Source organism: Cervus elaphus, chromosome 20, assembly GCF_910594005.1.
Source record: "Cervus elaphus chromosome 20, mCerEla1.1, whole genome shotgun sequence".
Classification (NCBI taxonomy): Eukaryota; Metazoa; Chordata; class Mammalia; order Artiodactyla; family Cervidae; genus Cervus; species Cervus elaphus.
In genome coordinates, this window is record NC_057834.1 from 71,159,603 (window position 1) to 71,185,319 (window position 25,717).

Consider the following 25,717-nt stretch of genomic DNA (forward strand, 5'->3'; position numbering starts at 1 on the left):
CTGAGGAATGGGAGAGCAAGTCCATTTACATTCGTTTAGAGAACATCTGAATCCTTGGAATTTTACCTGTGGCCTGCCTCCACTGACAGCTGAGCCTGCTATTTTAATTTTGAAATTCAGCTGTTCCTTTGCCAGTCTTGACACAACATTTTAGGCATGTTCTGAAGCATGACTCATGCTACTCTCCAAAGGCCAAGCCACTTCAGTATTCTATTCAATTAGTGCTCTGCTTCCTGATCTACTGGATATTCTTGGAGTAAGATGCAAGATTAAGACCACGGGCAATTTGAGAAGGTAGGAATTCCAGCCAAGACATTTGGCAAAAAAAAAAAAAAAAAAAAAAACCACTAAAGACCACATGAGAGGCCTCAGGGACAAAGAAAAGGAGATGAAAAAAATAACTGCCAAAGTTTTACTTAATCTAAAAAAGCCTGTTGATTAGATAGCACCATCCTTTTCCATTAGCAAGCAGGACTGAAATGTTTGCTGCATCTTCTCATGTACTGGGACTATGGGGAGAGATGGGAAGGAACAAGATCTACAAGCATCTTAGAGAAGACGGCATGTGAAAAAAGTCATTTTATCATCCATTAATTATTGTTCAAGTGTACACCTTGCAGAGTCAAACTTTTCCACTAAATAACTGTGATTTTATTTTTTTCACAAAATACAAAGCTTTGCACCACATTATATTAGTGTTCTACCACAAGAAAATCCCAATTTTTTTTATTGGGGGAGAGGAGTGATTTATATATAAATATTGATAAGGATATTGATTTTATACAGTCTTAAAATAATAAAATTGCCATGACAAAGAAATGCCAACCCTATATAACATGCAGATTATTGCTTAGAACTTGCATATATTAACTTTAAACTGGCACACTTACTAAGTATACAAATATTTCAAATTTTTAAGGGAAATACACAAAGACATCCAGAAACCCCTCTAAAGCACAACCAGAAACAAAAAAAGAACACTAAATCGCTATTTTAATTGCTGATAAATCTGAGTAACATTGATTTGTAAATTACCAAATCTTACATTCTGTAAATAAAAGTTCTTCGACCTTATGGAAATACATTAGAAGGTGTGTTCTCAAAATGTTAACAAATGTATTTTGAAAGACTTCTAAAATCTTTGACAATTAAATATTAATGTGATATATTCTCAGAGAAAAATTGTATATCACAATAGCTGTCACATCTACTGAAGTTTTCAAGTAACTTCTTCAAATTAAATCCATGTCTAAAAGTTATTATTACAAAATCAAATAATTATCAAAATATTCTCATAACTCACCCCAGTTACAAGTTAGTAAGAGAGTATTATCTGTGCAAAAAGTCCTGAAGTAAAAAGTAGACATAATCATACTAGAAGCAAACCAAGCAAGAAACAGAAAAATATACAGCACATTTTATTTAGTTATATTTTTTATGCTTCATTAACCAACAAGTAGCAAATACCTTAATGCATACTTAATTACAGCAAGAATTACATAAATATATAAAAGAAAAAACATGCAAATGACAATTAACGAGTTTTCAGCCAGAGGTATTTATATCTTTAAGATTTTTAAAACTGTCTACTCCTTGGAGGGAATCAGTGTAAACACCTTCTATGCAAACAAAGCAATCTTTAGTTTCACTGCCAAAATATCTTCCAAGAAAGGTATGACCATACAAAGCTAACAGCGGTAGTTTGAGGTCTGGGATAAAAAGAGACAGGGCTCAAATCCTTGGGTGTTGTACTTCGGAAAACACCCTGAGTAATTCACTCGCAGTGAACTCACTTTTGAAAGAAACAGGACTGTGACTACATTTGCTTGATTAAAGAGCAAGACTCAATAATGCTGCGACTTATCAGCACACCCTCCTCATAACATCCTCATAACACAGAACCACCTCAGTTCCTCCCTCGCCTATCAGAGGGTCTAAGGAAGAACATTTAGATAATTTACATGCCTGCAATGAATCCCTAGCTGAAACAAGCTATAAAGCTCTTATTGCTAAACCAGTTTAAGGAAAAGACACCTAAAGATGTTTCTCAATAAAACCATAACATTATAAGCTTTGCTTGGTGTTATAAATAAGTATTATTAAACGTTAAATGGCTTCCTGTAGCCTCTTAATAAATTATGGTTTGTCTGTTCATTACTGAAACTTACAGCAATGCTTTTTCTTCCCCTCAATGAAAGAACATACTAATGAACTTCTAAATTTCCCACAAGGGGCTGGGAAGCTTACACATTTGCACACATGCTAATTCACTTCAGTAATGTCTGACTCTTTGAGACCCTATGCACTGTAACCCTCCAGGCTTCTCCGTCCATGGGATTCTCCAGGCAAGAATACTGGAGTGGACTGCCATGCCCTTCTCCAGGGGATCTTCCCCACCAAGCTAAGGAACCCTTGTCTCCTGCATCTCCTGCGTTGGCAGGCAGGTTCTTCACTTCTGGTGCCACCTGGTGAGGCCTCAAAAGTTGACATAGAAAGATGGCATAAAGGAGGGAGGTGCTGATGAGATGGAAGGGCTCAAAAGATCTGGAGAGAAAACTTCTGGATTGGGGGAGGAACATCATGGTTTTTAAGGGCAAAGCAGTCATACTATCTCCTCCAACCTTAGATCCTGCTGGCTTTTCCTTGTCCTCACTCATATCACACATTTTATGTCAGAATTTGCTTTCAGTACCTCTAGTGTGTCTGTCATTAACCAGCTGTAGTTAAGGCTAGGAAGGTGTGTGTGCGCCCAGGGCCTCTCATCACAGGAGGATCTCTGGGCTATGCTGGTTTGCACCTTTTGAGATACACTCTGTCACACTTGTGATAAAATTATACCAGTTTGCTTCTTGTAGAATCCAAAACATATAAATACATAATTTTCTATGAAGTATAATTGATGATGTCAACAATGACATGGACTTTCAAATTTCATTCGACAGATTAAACCATTTAAAGCCAATTGAAATGTATATTTACATATTTGGAGTGAAGAGAAACCTAGAAACTGAAATTTATTCAAACACTTATTTTAATAGTGTCTTTTGGAACATGTTTATTTTCCTTAAAAATGAAGCAGAACAAACATGAATATTACAACATGCTTTCCCTCTATATATCTCCATGAGAAGAATATTTCTAAACACATGATTACAATGTTGGTATACCCAACAATAAAGGGAAGAACCACTCCTTAAATGCCTAGTGCACCTCAGAGAAAATATATAATTTAAAAACTGATACTTTCAGCAAAATTTTGAATTCAGTCTAATAGGTCATTAAAATTTAGAAAAGAATTTGATTCAAATACCTATAAACTAGGCAGTTTTTAAAACTAGATCTTTACAACAGTACTGGGTCATCCACAGTATATGAGCCACCCTTAGGAATGATAAAAACATCATTATTTCTCTGAACAAAGACTAATCCATAAAATAACAAAACTGAACAGTTAGAATAAATATTGCATTTCAACTTACTATAATATATCAAGACACAGTTTAAGCAGGAGTTCATTTCTCTGCACTCAGATTCATACTGAGATTTAAATAAATGCAAATGATACTCATTCAAAAGATTTTAGACACAATAATATAGACTCTATAAACTCAAGCTCATAGTTTCTAAATTCTCCCAAATAAAATATCTAATGCAGAGTCTATGATCTTGCATGATATTTAGTTGATTTTCATTCATTTTCAAAATTTTGTATGAATTTTTTATTCTCTAGAATACTACATGTTCAGAGAACATTTATATAGTTACAGGTTGTCACTAACCTTTTTCTACAAAAATAGAGTTGCTTAAAAATTTATACCAATTTGCTTTCATTTTCTATAAATATTTTAACAGTTGTTTAATATCAGAATGCATAATATCAATAGAATCATTTAAATTAATCCATGTAGTCAAAATATTTAATATGTAAAATGTCTAGCAAAAGTTTGTCATTTAACAAATGAAAAATTCATTATTTAATAAATGAAATGTTCTGTCTTTAACTACTTGTATCTCAGGCAGGTGGATAAAATCACAGAACAGCAAAGTATAGCTCCTGTAAAGATCTGACTTAAAGTAGCATGGCAGCTTATAGTGTCTTTTCCATTTCATATCTATTGTATGAGGAAGTACGTAGAATCCATTTTGGATACTTAATCTGGATGTTAAATTATCTGTCATGCAGCCAGCATAAAATAAGAATTGCTGACTAAGGGAATAACAAACTTTAGTTTCGACACATTGATATTTTAATTATACTTACTTAGTGGGGGCTATACTACTGAAAGGTGTTGTTAGTGAAAGTAAAAATAAAGTTTTAAGCATGAAATAACAACTATAAAAACTGAAACTGCTATATGGAAACTCACTCATATTATATAGAATTATATTTTCTTCATATTGATGGTGGGTTTTTAAAATCTGTGTTCAGAAACTATAGAAATATCTGAATAGTCCAAATTATTTATTTCACATTTTGCTTCTTTCTAAAGGAATGAATTTCCAAAATAGTTTTCTAATGTAAGTGTTTTCCTTTTTGAAAGCCATTTTTCTTGCAAAAGAGCAAGAAAGGAATAAGATTAAACCACATGCTTTCATACTCCCTCTAAACAACCAATACATGTCTAAGTGCCTATGTGTAAAAGGGACTAAATTTAGCAACAAATTATCAATGTAATATTAGTAAATCTGAAAACAAATACTTACATTTTACATTACTTAAAGCCTTTCAAAAATAAGTGTACTGGTATAAGCCAATCAATTTCAATTTATCATTCAGTTACTGACTGAGATTTCAATTACCTTCTTTAAATGTTCTATAACTTATCAGACCCTATCTGCATCAGACAGCTGAGGTCAAATCAAATTACATTAAATCAAAAGTCCTGAAATATCCAGCTAGCCTTCCTTCATCACTGTAACATGGACAGTGAGAGTGAGTCGCACATTCTCATTCAAACTGAGAAACTGAATGGATTAGATCTTTTGGTTTGGGTTCAATTAAATTCAAGTATTTTCCACTGATTAATTTTTTTCCATAGGTAAGAATGATCATTAAAGTAAAGTACTTGAGAAAAATAAAGACAATAATAGCTAACTATGTTATTTTATATTTGGGTTGTAAGGACCAAAACAAAAGCAAACATATACCCACATACACAAACAGAAAAAAAGTCACCATTCACATCTTCACATAAAATAATATTGATAATCAGAATGCTTAGATTAAATTATCTATCTTTTGCCTGTCTTTTAAGAAAGACAGAAATTCAAAGCACTCAAAATGCTAGCAAGCATGGGTATAAATTGTGAGTAAAAGATGAATACTGACTTATTTAGTTTTTGCAGTTTTGGTCTCATCAAGAAGAAGCCTACTTTAGGAACATGATAAATATATATTGCACAAGACTGTGGTGCTAAAAAATGTTGGGTTCAGAACTCATGGGAGGTTTTGCAAATAGAAATAATATAGTTTTCAAAGAAAAAATGCAAAGGAAGCAGATAGAGACAGCAGTGTTAAAGCCTTTTTCTTAATGAATCCTCATATTAGTCTAACTAGTCATCTAGAACATGCATGTTTAGAAGGAAGAATTCATCTCTTAAGGAGCTCTATTAGATTGGTCTTAAGCTTTACTACTGAAGAAAAAAGCAATAATTTGATAAAATGTTAAAAACAGATATAATGAAGTGATGTCAGAAAAGTCTAAAATTGTAGGAAGTATTTCCCATGAAAACTAATTAAAGGTTTCCAAAGCAAGCAAAATACTTCATTATTAGTAGATGATAGCAAATTGAAATGAAAAAGACATCACTTCTAATAGTCTAAGAAAAAGAACATTTCAATAATTTGGAAATCAAACTCTACTCCAGGAATTGACAGCCATAGTAAGAAACAAGCACGGTGCATCAGAATGTGGAGAGCCATTTACAGATTTAAAAGCAGTTCCCATTCTTTCAGCAAAATCAGTGACATAAAACCAAGTGTACCAAATTAGCATAGTCATCTTTTCACAGAGAAAAGTACCAATGCCAGTGAACAGATTTCCAAAAAGATTCATGACCATATTTATACATTTTTATTTAAATCTTTAAGATTTTATCCATGCTTATAATGCAAAAGAAAATTAGAAATTAAATCCTGAGGGGAAAAAAAAAGTGTTTTAGTTTCTCTTTTCTAATGGTTAAGAAAAAAAGACACTGAAAGTATGAATACCAAGTATAATTAATAAAGAAGCACAAGAACATGCCAAGAGTTTATCCTATCGGAAGATACAATGTAGGTAGCAATGAAGTATGCTTATCAATAGCCCACTTTTAGTCAAGTTTTCCATTCTGAAGACTCTTTCTGGCTTTCTCTTGTCTTAAGAGAGAGATGACTTTGATGCACCCCTTTGAAATTTTGATCATCCACATGACATTCATCACATCCAAAACCACACAAGTGGCAACCCAGGAAAACTGAATTAAAAATCCAAGCCTCACGTAGGCTTCCGTTCCAAACACAGAGTACATGTAGCCGTAGAAAGGAGGTATCGAGGCAATCCTCACTATGAAGAACACCACCGTCATAAGTATTCCATTGATGACATTAGCCTTGGAAAACTTAGGATACTTCAGAGCCTCAAAGAACCACCTGGGAAAAAAATTAAAGAAACATCTCATTTATTCTGCATCTTTGAGGATTAATGGTTTCTGGTTTACAGTTTTTAAAATTCAGAACACCCCCCTCCCCAGCAAGATTTATTGGGTTGGCCAAAAAGTTTGTTCAGGCTTTTCCTAAGCTGGTATAGAAAAACTCAAATAAACTTTTTGCCCAACCCAATCTATGGCAAGACGAAGGGCCTAGAATAGTCAACATAATACTGAAAAAGAACAAAGTTGACAGATTCACTTTCAAGAACTACAATAAAGCTGTGATAATTAAGACAGCATGGCATTGATAAAAGAACAAATAGAACAGTGGAATAGAACAGAGAGTACATCGATAAACCCGCACAAATATACTGAACTTGCTTTTGACAATGGTGTAAAGGTAATTCAATGGAGAAAAAGCAGTCTTTTAAACAAACAGTACTGGAACAATTGGATAGCCACGTGCAGAAAAATAAACCTAGGCAGAGACCTCACAACTTACACAAAAATTAACTTGAAACAGACCACAGACTTGAAAGTAAAATGCAAAATTATAAAACTTCTAGGAAAAAAACAGGAAAAAATCTGCATGGTTTGGGTTGGGTTTGATGATAGTATTTTAGATGTAATACCAAAAGCACAATCCATAAAAAAAACATCAATAAGCTAGACTTTGCTAAAATTAGAAATGGGCTCTGTGAAAGGCACTATTAAAAGAAAATGAAGAGACATCCAAACACTGGGAGATTGTTTACTAAATACATATATGATAAAATACTTGTATCTAAAATATGTATATAACTCTTAAAGCTCAGAAATAAGGAAACAACTCAATTAAAATATGGGCAAAAGATCTTAAATACATCATCAGAGAAGATAAACAAAAGGAAAAAAAGTATATAAAAAAGATGTTAAACATCATTTGTCCTTAGAAAAATGTAAATTAAAACAATGACATACTACTACACATGTATTAGAATGACTAAAATCCAAAAATCTGACAATATGCATTGTCAGCAAGAATATGGAACAATAGGAATACTCATTCATTGTTGGTAGGAATGCAAAATGGAAGCCACTTTGGAAGACAGCATTGCAGTTAAAATGTTAATCATATTCATAGTGCACAATCTAACTATCACACTTCTAGGTACTTTTTTCAATTGATTTCAAAATATATATCCACACAAAAACCTGCATACAAGTGTTTACACCAATTATATTCATAATTGCCAAAAACTGGAAGTAATCAAATGTCACAGGTTGGTTCACAATGTTATTCACAACATAGTATGTGAATGAATAAGCAAACTGCGGTACATACATACAATAAAATACTATTTAGCGATACAAAGGAACAAACTATCAATTCATGTAACACAATAGGTGAATCTTAAATGCATATTGCTAAATCAAAAAAGTCAGAATGGAAATTGTATGATTCCATTTATATGACATTCTGGAAAAAGCAAAACTGTAAAGACAAAACAGAACAGTGATTGCCAGAGGTTCAGAGAGAGAAGGAGAGTGTAGAACAGGTGAAGCATGGGCAATATTTTAGAGCAGTGAAATAATTCTGTATGATACTGTAGTAGTGGATATGACAATATGCATCTGTCAAAACTCACAGAACAGCATGAAGAATGTATGCAAGTTTAAAAAAAAAATTAATAAATAAAATCTCCCAGGGGACCCCAGGTAACTCTGAAAATAAGACTGTAAGACTAAAAAAACTATACAAAGGCACTGTACTCTAGCCAGTAAAAGTATTATCTCCAGGGGGAACAGGTTAATAATTCTGAAACCATTATGCATGTATATTAGGATTTAACAAATAAATTTGTCTGATGGTGCATGCAGTAGGGACCAGATTTCTCATTGTTGGAGTGAAAATTACAGACAATTGAGTGTAAAAGGCTAGATTGATCCATATGATCCTGGATTAGAGCTGCAAACTTCAGTATAAACTCACACTTAGTTTAACACAGATATAGATGGATATATAGAGAGAACTAGTTATAGATATGTGCGTATATACAGGTTAGTATATTTCCGAGTTGCCAGCTGGGAGGACATAGGAACAATGATGACCCAGGAGCAGTGAGCACACCCAGGGCCCACATTTTGGTTTCTAATACCAGTCTCCAGTAAAAGAAAACAAGGCTCCTTAAGAAAAGGCAGATTCTAGGGTTGGGACACAATATACAATAAAAATCCAGAATGCTGTTTTTAGTATCAGAAACTAAATAAGTGCTCAAAGAACAAAATGATGAATTTATGTCAAAGGGACTAAGAAACCAACTGAAAGAGCTCCCAATGGCAAGTTATAACAATTTGAACAAAATAAATATAGGTAGCATTGGTTTTAAACTCCAAGTAAAAAGTAAATATCCATGAAGTCATGGTAACACAAATGAATGACTGAGTGAATGAAAAGGGAAGAAAAGATAAATACTCTGTACAGAATGATTGCAAACAAAATATGTAGATGCATCCTCAAAAAGTTCATGAAGCCTAACTCCACTGTTCAAGAGGGGACTATGTGTAACGACTTTGTTCCAGGGAGTTCAGTGTAGAAGGCAAGTGGGGTAGAAATAGTAACTTTAAAAACTGAGAAATCCTACAAACTACCTCAGCCAGGTAAACAGGTAAACATCAACACTGATAAACCATGTTTGTGCATGTAGTCCTGACATAATGGGATGAGAATGGCACATTACTTCTGTGGTCTTCCTCCAAAAACCCCATTGTTGTTGTTTAGTTGCAAAGTCGTGGCCAACTCTTATGACACCATGGACTATAGCCTGCCAGGCTCCTCTGTCCATGGGATTTCCCAGGCAAGAATACTGGAGTGGGTTGCCATTTCCTTCTCCAGGGGATCTTTCCGACCCAGGGATGGAACCCGCGTCTCCTGCACTGGCAGAAGAGTTCTTTACCAATGAGCCACCAGGGAAGCCTCCAGAAAACCCCATAACCTGAATCTAATCACCCAAGAGAAACATCAGACTAATCCAAATTGAGAAATATTCTACAAAACACCTGACCAGGACTTCTCAAAACTGACAAGGTCATCAAAAACAATGGAAGGCTGAGAAACTGTCACAACCAGGAGTCTAAAGAGAAGTGACAACTAAATGTAATGTAGTATCTCAGACAGAATCCTGGGACAGAAAAATGACATTCGGTAAAAACTAAGGAACTCTGAACTACTACAGCCATTAGTTAATAATAATGCACCAATATTTCACTAATTATGGCAAATGTACCATATGAATGTAAATATTAACACTAGGAGAATTTGAGTGTGGGGTATATAGGAACCTTTTGAACCATCCTTGAAACTTTTCTGAAAGTCTAAAATTATTCTCAAGTAAAAAGCATATTTTTGAAAAATTCAGTTATTTGCTCTATTCTACTTTTTCCTCCTTAAAGAAATGACATTGCCTAATGTTGCTTCATTACATTTTAGAGGTTGAATTATAAAATGGAGTGAAATATATCCATGTATCTTAATATTAAATTTGACTGCATTAGTCATGACTAAACTAGAAACTGCTCAACCTCAGAAACTAAAAATTAAGCTGTTGAAAAAGACCTTAAAATATTTTACTATGAAATTAAATTATGAAACGGAAATGATTTGTAGGATAAGAGAGATATTACAATTTATAACTATGTTGGGTGAAAAAAGAAGGAAGTTAAGGTAGCAATTTAGGTAGCAATGCTCAAATTAATAAAATAGCATCACAAATAGGAAAAATGTCACTGTAGCAGTGAAGTCAAGATTTTTTGCTCTATCCAGATCTCCTGTCTTCCAGCCTTCCCTACCCCCCAAATTTTCCCTATCTGATCTTCAGGTATTCATTTTTGTGACTATATAGCCTTGATTTTAATGAAAAATGGTATACCTTAAATAACCCACCCCCTTCTTTTTTAAAACATTAAAAAAAAATATTTATTTATGTGACTGTACCAGGTCTTAGTTGCAACAGGTGGGACCTTTGATCTTCATTGAGGTATGCAGGCTCTTAGCAGCAGCATGCGGGATCTAGTTTTCTGACCAGGGATTGAACCCAGGCCCTGTGCATTGGGAATACAGAGTCTTAACCACTGGATCACCAGGGAAGTCCCAAGCCATTCCCTTCTAAGCATATTCGTAATACCTGATATTTCATTTTATCCAATTCCATCTAAATCTCTTCATTGACTTCCACTCCCAAACTTGTCACTATTAGCCTCTGATTCACTTCTTTTCCTACCTACCTCAGTTACCTTCAGGACACACATCGGTACCCTCAGCACTCTTGCCACTTCATCCATCATACTCCACCTGCCTATCGCCAACTTCTCATCAAGCCAGCTTTCCTTGGGCAGAAAACAGAGGGAAGGCAGGTACTATACTCTGCAGTCAGAAAGGCTGGGCTCAAATCTCCTTCCTCTGTGGCTGCTGTGTGGTCTGACCTCTCTCAGTTTGATCTACAAAGATCATGGTGGATAATGATAGCAACCCCCCCCCCCTTATACAATGAAGTTGTTATGATACGTAGTAAGAACTCCCTCGAACTACAGAGCTCAATCAATAGCTATCATTACTCACCAATATTGACATTAGATAAATAGCACAAATATAGAGAGATCTGAACTGCCCAGTGTATCCTCAGATTTGCTTCATGTTCCTTTCATTTAACTCGACATTCTCCATAGAATTGCCTCCAAACCTCTGTATCACCAATGAAGTCACTTTCCTTCCTCATTTAACTTTACCTCTCAATCCCAGAGGAACTGGCTTCCTCTACTATTAAGATATTAGTCCACCAACCATGGATTCCTCAAATTCTGACCTCAAGACCTCAAATCTTTTCAGGTACATCTTCCTCTACATTCAATAGAAGTGGTTTCTCTTGCCCTCTCCAAGGCCAACTGCTCTGCACCTATGCTCTGCAACCTTAGGCCATCAATTATCCCCTTTCTCTTGCTCCATCCAGCTCTCCATCTATAGGTTGATTCCTTCTTTTTTACCAACATGTCCAATTCTTCCTAATCCAAAAATCTCTCCTCCTCTGCTCGTCTTCCCTATTAAACTTTTAAAAAGAGACATCAACAGTGTATTCACAGACATTCTTGCTATAACTTCACAAACCAGTACATATGATTTCATTCCCCTACAAAAGAATGCAGTGGTCACCAGTGGCATCTCTATAACAAGACAGTGGATTCATCTCAGTCTTCATCCCAGATGACCTTTCTGTAGCATATGACACTGTCGATCATCACATTTCCTTTCTCCTCTCCTGGTTTCCATGATACTATTTCCTCTTGATTCCGGAGCTACAGTTTTTCAGTTTCTATTTCCTCTGCCTTTCCCTTAAATTTCTGTGCTTCCCAAGTACACTTCTTCCATATGCTGTGCCAAGGCCATTTAATCTATTCCCAGGAGCCTAAAGGGGTTCAGAACAAGTTTCCCAAAATGTGCCACCGCTATGGCACGCACAATATTTTGTGTGCGCATGTGTGTTAAGTTGCTTCAGTCGTGTCTGGCTCTCTGCAACCCTACGGACTGCAGCCCACCAGGCTTCTGTGTCCATGGAATTTTCCTGGCAAAAACAGAGCTGAAAGAAATTAAGACCCAGCAGATTCAAGAAAAACTCCTACCTCTCCCTTAACTACCTGAGAGAATTCAGACAGGTAACCCAGCCACACAGAGAGCTATTACCAAGAGATAACTTTTTATCTGAATGACCTATCTGTATGGCAGGACAAACATCTAATTACCAAATATCTGCTCTTCTTATCATCCTGTGAATATCCTCCTCCACAGATCCCTACACCATTCGTTAGTTCAAGACGGCTTTATAAGTCTTTATTGCCCAGTTCGAACTTGGATCTCATTGTCCTGTGGGACTCCCACATATATGTAATTAAATCTGTTTTTTCTCCTGTTAATCTGCCTTATGTCAATTTGATTATTAGATCCACCAAAGAACCAAAACTAGTAGAGGAAAACATTTTCCTCCTCAAAGGCTCAAACACCCTGACACAAATCTCTGGTTTCAAGTTCTCTCTTATATTCTACTTGTAGTTCCATAATTCTAAGTTATTGCTGAGCATCCTTACCTGACAAATCACACATTCTCAAATATGCCTCAAACCCAACACGCCTAAAACCAATACCCTACTCTTTACCTAATCTCCCTTTCTTCCATGACCACCACCACAGAAATCTCCCAATATTAATCAATGGGATCATCATCAACTTAGCCAAGTCAGAAACCTGAAGTCACCCTAGACAGTTCCTAGTCTGGAACCAAGCTCTATTCATCTTGTCTCCTAAGATTCTTCCTAATCCTTTCCCAACTTATCCCATTACACCTGTTGCCATTATAATTTTTGGTCATTGGTATCTCTTAGACACCTAGATGAATGCAATAACCCAACTGGTCTCCTGTAACTGTATATTTCTAGCCTTTTCTCTTCAATCTCATAACTCCTAGATTGTATTTAGCCTAGACTGTTTCCTGTTCTCCAGCACTTTACACATTTTCCAAATTTTTGGTTGTCTGGAAAGGTGATTATCTACAAATCTGGACTTTAAGAACTTGAGCTTTGGCTTTACTGTACAATCATCACATTTATCTTCGGCCAGTTTCTCCATGTGACTGGTGCCTGACCTTTAAGCAAGTCTCCTTCAAAGGAAAGAACGCATGTACTAATTTTTAGGATAAAATAATATTTACATAATTGTTTTTCTCTTCCTCACGTCAGAAGAACCCCTTATGTTTTTGGAATGTACCTCTTTTTACCTAATTAGAACACTCCTTCATTCCAACAAATACAGGCTAACAGTTTTTGAATATATGTACTGATGCTAAGAGGGAGAGGAACAGGAGCAAGCAAGAAAACATGCTTGTGGGAAGGAAGGAGAGTGGGAACACACTCTCTTTCCCCACCATCCACAGTTATTACTCAGATGGGTATAGGAGAAAAGATGGTAGATTGTATGTGTTTGCAACCCTCCCCAACCCCATATAGAAAAATCTATCTTTGGTCATTTAGCACTTCCTCCTCCCTCTGTTCTTCTAAATGCATGTGGACTTTTCAATCAAGTGTCCTAGGAATGAACTGTGCACTGTGTGGTATTAAACACACTCAGTGTAAACACAAGGCATCAGCGGGTGTAATTCACATTTGGGAAGATGCGCCAGATAGAGAAAGACAGGAAAAAAGAGGATGGGAACCAAGAATCTATCCACCAACAAGGTACTGGTTTGGTGAATTTTAGGAGTTGAGAGTCACAAGTGTGAGCTTTGGGAAACCTACAGGGTCCAGGAGATACTGTGAGTTCAGGAGGAATGAAGAGAACAAAAATATCACAAACCAAAGAAAACAAACTATGGAAAATTTCATTATAACCTCCTTGCTGCTCCATTATACCATTTCTTGCTCATATTCCAATCCCATTTCTCAATTCTTAATTTCTTCAAGACTCAAAGATTTTAAATAAAGGTAGAGCATAGCTTTTTACTATAAAATTACAGAATAAGTTAAATTATCTCTAATATTATGATTTCTCAAAAAGAGTTTCAAACAAAAACACATTAAAGTTCCTGTAAGTGTCAAAGATAAGTTCCTCCTGCTTTAAAATCTCAAATCTGAATCACCTTCAAGATACAGACACTGCTAAAGCTAAACTGATCACCTCTTGGGAACCACTAATTCAAAAAACAATTAAATGGCTACTAAGTACCAGACAACAGGTGGACACTGGACGATGCAAAATTCAACAAAGTTTGGCTGCTGACCTAACAAAACACAGAGATAAGTAAAGAACAGGAAAAAAAGAAAAGCTTACTTTACAATAATTTATTAATCATAATGCTGTAACTGTGTGTTGCTATTGCGCGACACAGGTGAGGGACCCAGAACCCAGCCTGGAAGACATGGGGTTGCTTGTTGTGCTCAGGACAACAACTCTTGGGCTGACTTGTGAAGAATGAGCAAGGATCCAGGAGACCTTTCCAGCACAGGGACAGTGGGGAGAGAGGACGGTTTGAGGGGAATATGGCACAAAGAGAGAAAACAGCTCTACTTACAGAGCTTTCTATGTCACATTACAGAGCCCGTAGTTTATCCTGGAAGCAGATGGAATCACTCAGAGGATCTAACCAGGGGGGTGTGTGCTCATTTTTTGTGTGGAGATCACTGTGGAAGGTAACAATACAGCAGAGGAGGAAAGGGGAACAGGACTGGAGACAGGCAGACTGCCTAGAGCAGAAATCAGTAAACTTCTTCCCTAAAAAGCCAGGGAGTGAACAGAAAGCAAGGGGCTCTGGAAGCCATACCACATCTGTCACGACTAACCAACTTGGCCACGGTCATGTGAAAGCAGCCACAGTAAACAGCACACAGGGCTGGGCCCCAGTGAAGCTTTATCTGCAGAAACAGGCAGCAGGTTTGGCCTTCAAGTCTTAGTTTGCCGACTCCAGTCTAAAATAATCCCACTTCTGGGCACACACACTGAGGAAACCAGATCTGAAAGAGACACGTGCACCCGTGTTCATCGCAGAACTGTTTATAATAGCCAGGACATGGAGGCAACCTAGATGCCCATCAGCAGATGGATGGATAAGGAAGCTGTGGTACATATACACCATGGAATATTACTCAGCCATTAAAAAGAATTCATTTGAATCAGTTAATGAGATGGATGAAACTGGAGCCCATTATACAGAGTGAAGTAAGCCAGAAAGATAAAGACCAATACAGTATACTAACGCATATATATGGAATTTAGAAAGATGGTAACGATAACCCTATAAGCAAAATAGAAAAAGAGACACAGATGTACAGAACAGACTTTTGGACTCTGTGGGAGAAGGCGAGGGTGGGATGTTTTGAGAGAACAGCATCGAAACATGTATATTATCAAGTGTGAAACAGATCACCAGCCCAGGTGGGATGCATGAGACAAGTGCTCGGGGCTGGTGCACTGGGAAGACCCAGAGGGATGGGGTGGGGAGGGAGGTGGGAGGAGGGATTGGGATGGGGAACACATGTAAATCCATAGCTGATTCATGTCAATGTATTGCAAAAACCACTACAATATTGTAAAGTAATCAGCCTCCAACTAATAAAAATAAATGGAAAAGAAATAACATATGGCAATAGAGAAAAAAAAAAGATTCAATAAAGACTCGTTGTGACAATAAAAAAAAATAGCACTGTTCAAAAGAGCTTTCTGCAGTCATGAAATGGTCCACAGATGTTCTACCCAGTTCTGTAGACTCACAGGCCTATGAAGCACTGGAAATGTTACAAGTCACGCTGAAGAACTGAATTTTTAATTTCATTTCAATTAAATATAAATAGTCACATGTGTGGCTTGTGGCTACTCTACTGGACAGTACAGGTATAACAGCTAGTTCAGGAGCCCAGGCAAGAGATGATGAGCTAGGGCACAGACAGCAGAGATGGAGAGGAGGCGGCCAAGGCAAGAGCAGTTTAGGAGGCGATGTGGCAGGACCTGGGATGTACCAAATACAGGTGAGGGGGAAACAGTCAAAGATGAGTCCCAAGTGCTGAGCAGAGATAACGGAGAGAAAGGCCAGGTCACAAGCTGAACAGGAGCGTGTATGAGAACACAGAGGGAAACGTGCTGCGTTCTATTTCAGACACGTGGATTCTGACGTGCCACCTGGGAGAAGAAAACACTTGACTACAATGCAGAGAAGTAAGTAATATTAAATATGCTTTTCTATAGATAAAGCCACTGCAGTACAGGAATGTTACATAACTTAGCCAAGGTCAGAGCAAGTAAGTGGCAAGGTTAAATTGCAACTGAAGTTGCTATGATTCTAAAATTCTGGCATAGTTCATTACACCACATTGAGAAAATGGGTAATAGCTGAAACCTTGAAAGCACAATTCACTCAGGGGAAAGCACAGAGAAGGTCAGAGGGTCCAGAGGAGAGCCCTGGGGAACACCAGCATTTAAGGAACTGTCTATTACTTGAAAGACTGAGACAGGATGGTCAGAGCACTCCGAGAACCAGTGCAGTGTCCTGAAGGAGAAGGGGCGCTGTGGCATTACAAGCAGATGGCCAACAGCATCAAGTCCACAGGGAGATGCAATGAGACAGGCACCAAAGAGTGTTCACTGGATTTTACACATGCAAGTCACTGGTACCACTAATGAAATCATTCTAACAAAATGACAGAAGAGGAAGCCTAGTTTTAATGCATTAAAGAACAAAAAAAGATACAACCAAGTAGAGAAGGCAAACACAAACTATGCACTTCTAGTGTTGACTAGATTTTAGCATATTGAATATACACTACATTTAGCACTTTTTGCATATGTAGTGAATGAAAAGCACTAGGTCAGGTACTTGACACACGTAAGTAAATGTACAACCAAACATATAACGACATAGAATCTTCACAATAAGCTGTGAGGCCTGTCAGTCAGTTCAGTTCACTTGCTCAGTCGTGTCCGACTCTGCGACCCCATGAATCGCAGCACGCCAGGCCTCCCTGTCCATCACAAACTCCCGGAGTTTACTCAAACTCATGTCCATCGAGTCAGTGATGCCATCCAACCATCTCATCCTCTGTCATCCCCTTCTCCTCCTGCCCCCAATCCCTCCCAGCATCACAGTCTTTTCCAATGAGTCAACTCTTCGCATGAGGTGGCCAAAGTATTGGAGTTTCAGCTCAGCATCAGTCCTTCCAATGAACACCCAGGACTGATCTCCTTTAGGATGGACTGGTTGGATCTCCTTGCAGTCCAAGGGACTCTCAAGAGTCGCCTCCAACACCATAGTTCAAAAGCATCAATTCTTCGCCGCTCAGCTTTCTTCACAATCCAACTCTCACATCTATACATGACCACTGGAAAAACCATAGCCTTGACTAGACGGACTTTGTTGGCAAAGTAATGTCTCTACTTTTTAATATGCTATCTAGGTTGGTCATAGCTTTCCTTCCAAGGAGTAAGTGTCTTTTAATTTCTTGGCTGCAATCACCATCTGCAGTGATTTTGGAGCCCAAAAAAATAAAGTCTGACACTGTTTCCACTGTTTCCCCATCTATTTCCCATTAAGTGATGGGACCAGATGCCATGTTTTCTGAATGTTGAGCTTTAAGCCAACTTTTTCACTCTCCTCTTTCATTTTCATCAAGAGGCTCTTTAGTTCCTCTTCACTTTCTGCCATAAGGGTGGTGTCATCTGCATATCTGAGGTTATTGATATTTCTCCCAGCAATCTTGATTCCAGCTTGTGCTTCTTCCAGCCCAGCGTTTCTCATGATGTACTCTGCATATGAGTTAAATAAGCAGGGTGACAATATACAGACTTGACATACTCCTTTTCCTATTTGGAACCAGTCTGTTGTTCCATGTCCAGTTCTCACTGTTGCTTCCTGAGCTGCATATAGATTTCTCAAGAAGCAGGTCAGGTGGTCTGGTATGCCCATCTCTTTAAGAATTTTCCACAGTTTATTGTGATCCACATAGTCAAAGGCTTTGGCACAGTCAATAAAGTAGAAATAGACGTTTTTTTGGAACTCTCTTCCTTTTTCGATGATCCAGCAGATGTTGGCAATTTGATCTCTGGTTCCTCTCCCGTTTCTAAAACCAGTTTGAACATCTGGAAGTTCTCGGTTCACGTATTGCTGAAGCCTGGCTTGGAGAATTTTGAGCATTACTTTACCAGCGTGTGAGATGAGTGCAATTGTGCGGTAGTTTGAGCCTTCTTTGGGATTGCCTTTCTTTGGGATAGGAATGAAAACTGACCTTTTCCAGTCCTGTGGCCACTGCTGAGTGAGGCCTATAGGGATCATTATCCCTGGTTAAAAAGAAAAAAAAAAAAAAAACACAGGCCCAGAAAGATGAGATAATCTTCCACTCACATACAGTGGGAAGCGGGGCAGCTTGGATTTGAATCCAGGTCTCCTGCCTTCAAAGAACATGTTGTTTGCTCTCTACACTTTCACATCATCAGAGTCTTTAAAAATTGCAGAAAAACTCTTATTTTTAAAATTTCAAATGGCCAAGGCTAAAGAACTTAGTGTCTTCTCGAAGAAATAAAGATTAAAACATATGAAACGCTGGCAAACAAAATAAGATAGTACATAAGTACCTGGGAAAGAAAGTTTAAGCAGCAGATATGTAATCTAATTTCTCCTGTTTGGGTTGGAAGGACCATGGTTCCCACCTTTGGTAAGAAAAACAAGTGATGAGGCTAATTGCTTGGTAAGCATAACGATGCATTTGCAGCAGAAGAGTCTTCATCTTTGGAATGCTTTTAGGATACATGTAGGCTAGGGTTGCTTATAATAAATGAATCTAGAGTGTACAGATGTATGGGGTCTGACCTCCTTGGGGAACGTTAAGTAATCTATGTAACTATCTGAATATTAAATGGAGATATTTCATAACCAAGACAGCTACTTTATGTCAGCAATATGAACTATACATATCACTTAGAGACCTCATAGGTAACCTCATTCCAGAACGTGCCCAATGCAAAAAAAACTTCAGGAGCCTTGCTGATGGTCCTGAATATCACCATGCTTTGCCAGTGTCTCATGATTACTTGTATCCTTGGGATTATTAGTAAGGTTTTGATACAGGGTAAGCTCCCTAATGCACATGAGTCTGATTAGACTCCCAATTCTCTGAGCTATCTCTGTAATAAGATACAAAAAGCTACATGTAATTGTGGGAGCTTTCCCTGGGTTTGGGACTTTGACCTAAAACTTGAAAGACAGGCAAATTTTTCAAAGATGGAGGGAAAATGGAGGATACGAATAAAGGAGGAAAAGTGAGAAAAATCCACAGGTGCATGAGATAGTTTAAAGGTATAAAACTAACTCTAATGAGTGGTAAGAAATTAGGCTGGAGACATGGAGCACATCACAGAAAGCTTCAAAAGTTCAGAGAGGACTCTAAAGAAGGCACAGCATTACTCTAAAGTAAGGCACTGAAAGTGGGACAAAAGAAAGATGACTTGGAGGCACTATGAGGAAAGGACTGAAGAGTGGGTGAATGGAGAATCAGGAAGTCAGTTAGAAAGCTATCAGTCACCCATGAGATCCTAAAGGCCCTAAACTAGGACCATGGGTACGGAATGAAAGGAGCAGCTAAACATTACACAGAAAAAATTACAGCAGACCCTGTTAAATGACAAGATAATGGTAATAAATTATAATAATAAAGCCATTATCAAAATGAGCAACTACCTCTCTCCAGGAGGTGGAGCTTAATTTCTCCCCAGAATGGGTTACATACTTCATGCCTTGCTTTCAAAGAAGAGAATAAGGAAAAGGAAAAACTTCACAGCAGAGAAACTTGTCAAACACCACCTCAACCACACAGTGGATGTTCACACCCCCTGTGATGTCACATGGACATCATACAGCTCCTGATATGTGACAAGGGCAGTTCAGTTCAGTCACTCAGTCATGTCTGACTCTGCGACCCCATGGACTGCAGCACACCAGGCTTCCCTGTCCATCACCAACTCTCGGAGCTTGCTCAAACTCGTGTCCATCAAGTCAGTGATGCCATCCAACCATCTCATCCCCTATCATCCCCTTCTCCTTCTGCCCTCAATCTTTCCCAGCATCAGGGTCTTTTCCAGTGAGTCAGTTCTTCGCATCAGGTGGCTAAAGTATTGGAGTTTCAGCTTCAGCATCAGTCCTTCCAATGAATATTCAGGACTGATTTCCCTTAGGATGGACTGGTTGGATCTCCCTGTAGTCCAACGGACTCTCAAGAGTCTTCTCCAACTCCACAGTTCAAAAGCATCAATTCTTCAGCACACAGCTTTCTTTATAGTCTCTCACATCCACACGTGACTACTGGAAAAACCATAACTTTGACTAGATGGACCCTGGTTGGCAAAGTAATATGCTTTCTAATATGCTGTCAAGGTTTGCCATAACTTTCCTTCCAAGGAGTAAGTGTCTTTTAATTTCATGGCTGCAGTCACCATCTGCAGTGATTTTGGAGTCCCAAAAAATAAAGTCTGTCACTGTTTCCATTGTTTCCCCATCTATTTGCTATGAAGTGATGGGACCGGATGCCATGATCTTCATTTTTTAAATGCTGAGTTTTAAGCCAGCTTTTTCAAATGTTGAGTTTTAAGCCAGCTTTTAAGTGACAAGAAGGGCACTTCACCTCTATAGGGTTTGGTCCAAAAACCTATAACCTTTGCCTAGTCATGAGAAAAACCGGTAAATCTAGACTGCATGATTCTACAAAATAACTGGAGAGTATCCTTTAACAATGTTAAGGTCATGAAAAACAAGGAAAGGCTAAAGACTAAGAATCTGTTACAGACCAGGGTGGATCGGGGAGGAAGACTGACAACTAAATGTAACGTGGCAGCCTGGATTGAATCATAGAAAAGACACTAATAGAAAAACTCGGGGAATCCAACACAGTCTGGAGTTTACTTAGTAATAATGAGTCAGTGCTGGCTTAGTTTTGACAAATGTTCCGTGATAATGTAAGATATTAACAAAAGGGGAAACTAGGTGAAGGGTATGTGGGAGTTTTTGTGTAATTTTTGTGCCTTTTCTGTAAATCTAAAATTAAAAGATTCTTTTAAAAGAGGGACAACATAATGTTGATATCAAAATTTGGGAACAGGAGGAAGTTGGTGTCAGGGATATTAACTGGACCCAAGATAAATCCAGTACAACAAAGTATTGTCATACCACAAAGGAAGCTGGGTTCAAGAGCCAGGGTCACCACCAATCTTGGCTAAGTTTCCTTCACCTTTCCAAGGCTCAATTTCCTCATTTGTACAATGGTGATAGTTCATATCACATATTCTCATTTTTATAGCTAGGATCTTGAGGAAAATATTTCCCCAAACTAAACAACCCAAGTATAAAATAATTAATGATATCAGTAACCTACCGCTGATTCACAAAAGGGCTGGAAAGTTCTGCAAGCAGGCGGAAATTCCCAATGTACACCAGCACACCATCCTTCTGGGTGATAAATATAAAACATCATGTCAGGGTTAACATTCTTATCAAAATCTCCAATCACATTCAATAGCTTCTTGGCATAAAACAATGATCAATATAAACACAAAACAAGTCTGCTAAAGTGATCTTCTTTATGAAAACTTAGAAATGTCATTAGAATTCTACAGTATTTTTTAAAGACAACATATTGCATACTTATGTTCATTTACGTACATAATGTTCACTCAGAAAGACAGATTTCAAGCAGCAGTCTCATGCTGAACTAATGAATTCTGCAAATAGCGATGAGTAACAGCATTCTCAAATTACCATAGAAATAGTGATCATGGTAGTGTGAATTTCAAAAGTTGAGTAATTTTATGGCAATTAAATACCTAATAGGAATGTAGTTTTATATCCATTAGACACACCTTAAAAATCTCCAGAGTGTGCTTCACTTCCTAAATAACAATATAAGCCTATAAGCAGACACACACTTGCCAAATATAACGATACATATTAAACCTTATCTATCATATTTGATCTGAAAAATATATTTGTCAATCAAAAGATCCTATAGCTAAAACACATACTTTGGGGACCTTTCTGAATTTAGAAACATAATGCTTAGTACATTCCACTAATTTAATAACAAGAAAAGTATAATAGTGTTAATAAGCATTAGAACTGAAACCAAAAGTATACATTCCAAAAATGTTATGTAATTTTAAAAATGTTACTAGGTAAATGGAATCATTCTAGCACTTCCAATTAAATCAGAATTATGATTATACACCAAAAGAAATAGTCCCATCTGCCCTCAAAACATTCCCAGATGGCGCTAGTGGTAAAGAACCTGCCTGTCAATGCAGGAGACATAAGGGACATGGGTTTATTCCAAAGTTGGGAAGATTCCCTAGAGGAGGGCATGGCAACCCACTCCATTATTCTTGCCTGGAGAATACCATGGACAGAGAAACCTGGCAGGCTGGAGTCCATAGGTTTGCAAAAGAGTCAGACACGACTGAAGTGATTTAGCATGCACACCCTCAAAACATTAGATACACAACTTCAGAAACATTTTTCCCACTGTTTATAGCACATTGCCTTCCAAATGGGAACAATATAAAGCAACATTTTAGAAAATGATAATGAATGGACTTTTTATTTGAAGAGTCTCAATTCTTTTCTATGTAAGTTATTTTAGGGGTTAAAAACTGAGAGCTGGATTGCAAGAATTAGTTTTTCCAAGATAAATCTAAAACTAAAACTTTTCATCATCTCAAACTCGCTGTCCTTAGCAAAACTGAAATGGGTTATGAGGAAGAGGAGAGGACAGCAGAGAGATGAAGACAATAGCCAAGATGAGCTCTGTGCATGTGGGGGGTGATGGGGAAGAAGGGGAAGATGATCAACATTTTAGAGGCAACTGGACAGTTCAAAAACACATGACAGTACATGGGAAATAACTATGCACATGTGTTGTTACTTTAACACAGAAATATGTGTGAATTCGAAATTCTATATTATTCTATACTATTTGCTTTTCTGTTACAGTAAATGCTTTTATTTAAATAATAGAACTAGTTAATATCAGTAACTAGTAATTAATAGTGGGACTAATCAAACAAATCAAATTGTGGAAAAATATAATATTTTAATATTATATCTTCTGATCTTTTATTTCTCTTTGATGTTGAAATTTGGTAGGTTATACTATGTTTTCAGAAGCATAAATGTAAGACTTTTTAAAAGAAGAATGCAAATACAATAGGACTAAACAGTTATTACCCATATTTAATAAAAAAATTATGATATCTTTTTACCCATGACATAGTAGGGCATTTTCACTCCTTATTTCCTTTTCCAATAGTACCTTTCTGAAATGTCTGCAGCCCTTAGGATATCCTTATTTTTTGCAGCATTAAAACAACTACAGTTAAATATAAAATTTACTTTGACTTGTAACTGTGCTCTTAGAGGTCCACATTACTGGCATCAGTCAAATATGATGATCTCAAGCTAAATATTTTCTCAGTAAAGTTGTTTAAGCATAAAATACGTAAAATTTTACTTACTAGCAATAGCAGGCTTTTTTTTTTCATTTATTTTATTAGTTGGAGGCTAATTACTTTACAATATTGTAGTGGTTTTTGCATAGCAGGCTTTTAGAGTTATAAGAATTAAGTTTCTAGCTCTCTAACAATATCCATTCACTTTGTAGCTACAGGCTTCTTCTGGTAGACCAGCAGTCTGCATGATCATTTGTATGTATAAATTCATTATATATGCTATCTATTTCTAAAATGTCTAAAATACATATTATTTTAAGATACCCTAGAGCATACTGAATGACTTCCAGTAAGTTATAGTTTTAGTATAAAAAAAGTTCTATTTAATGTAGCTACTCTTCTCTGGTAACATTCTTGAGTTCTGAGGCAGTCTTATTTCCAAATACCTGAGCCAGTATTTCACTGTATGAGTTTTCTCATTTCATTGTATGCAATTTCACAATCTGCACATAACATCAAGTGATGCAGGCACTGATAGTTCACTGTTTTCTAGCTCCTTATGGCCTCTTCAACTATCCTCAGTTTTGCAGAACCAGTACATAAATATCTGTTTCACTGCAACATTTTTCTGCATTCTCATCCTCAATCTATTTCCAAACTAAAGGACATTCCTCTTGCCTCACACTCTGAACATATGCTTGCAGAGCAGGCCAACATTTGCTGGCAGCAGTCATAGCTACTTGCAGGCTCTTGTCCACAAAGGTTATCTCCTTCCATCTCCATAAAGTCAAATATCTCATTAAGTGTTTCTTCAGGTTTTGAGTAAATGGAAGGTGAGCAAGAACTTTCATTATGAAAGCTTCAATGTCACAGGTAAGCAAATCACATTCCTTTTTAAGATGTAGAAGACATCTAGCAGGTAATATCTTTTCACTTTCCTTGGTAAGAAGTTTACAGACTGAATGAAATTTGCCAAAGTTGACAGTAGTACTGTCTGCTATAAAATGCAGACAGATGAGCAAAATCTAACTTGTTTTTGTATAGTAAATCAACAATTTTTATGTTTTATGTGGTTTCTTTATAATTGTCACAGAAATCAAAAGTTCAGTTTGAAACTCCATTTTTCAAATCAAAATACCAAAGATGGAGGGGGACATCTTTTTGTTGCTGCAATTCAATAAATCACTTGACATACTGCAGATAGAATGATCGTTGGTAAGGTCTGACAGAATCAACTCTATATAAGAAGCCATCACATCTGTTACCAAAATTTCCCCCTTCTCTCACCTACAGAATATTTTAGTTGCACCTTCTGAATCAGGAAATCCAGCTTTACTCAGTTTCACAGAGCAATCAAGGGGATAAAATGTGTACATTCATGTGGAATATCCAAGTTAAGTCAATGCCTGCTATTTTCATTTGAGCATTGGTGTCTTCTTGCAAGATGAGAAAAGCCCAGATTGAGATGTATCTGCCTGTATTGTTCCAGATCTGTGAGATTTGGTCTCTTCAGGTGCTTTTACACCCTCTTCTCCATCAGGCCTGTGTTGGAGGCTAGAGCCACTATAACAAAGTACTGCAAACTGAATGCCTTAAACAACAAAAATGTATTATTTAACAGTTAGAGGCTAGAAGTCCAAGACCAAGGATCAACAGGGCCATGCTCCTTCTGAATGTTTTAGGGAAGAAGTTATTTTAGACCTTTCTCCTAGATTCTAACCATTCCTTAGTTTCTGGCAGCTCAGCTCTAATCTTCATATGACGTTTTCCTTGTGTGCATGTCAGTGCCCAAATCCCCTTTTCATGAGAACACCAATCATATTGGATTAAGGACCAATACTACTCAAGTATGACCTGATTTTCACTTAACTAATTATCTCTATAATGACCCTATTTCCAAATTAGGCCATATTCTGAAGTACTGGGGCTTAGGACTTCAACATATACATTTGAGGTTAGGGTGGGGCAGGGGACACAATTCAATCCAAAATTCTTTTATGCACATTGTGCAGTATGTTCTGCTTTGATTATCCAACTTCCTAATTGTCTTTCTATCCATCTATGATAACATATCACTATACACAATAATATATACTA

At 37.2% G+C, this 25,717-nt stretch overlaps 1 protein-coding gene across 6 annotated transcripts in view; it reads right to left on the reverse strand.

Annotated features, from left to right (window-relative positions):
* Nucleotides 1-628: 628 nt before the first annotated feature.
* The window catches only part of LOC122676974 (TLC domain-containing protein 4-like), a 71,109-nt gene continuing 46,020 nt past the window's right edge, over nt 629-25,717 (reverse strand). For all 6 annotated transcript variants that reach the window (XM_043876625.1, XM_043876626.1, XM_043876622.1 and 3 more), the window contains exons 6-7: nt 21,556-21,629; nt 629-6,631 (exon numbers count right to left, since the gene is read on the reverse strand). In XM_043876625.1, coding sequence (XP_043732560.1) covers nt 6,313-6,631; nt 21,556-21,629 — 393 coding nt within the window. In that variant the 3' untranslated portion in view covers nt 629-6,312. The remainder of the gene's footprint in view (nt 6,632-21,555; nt 21,630-25,717) is intronic.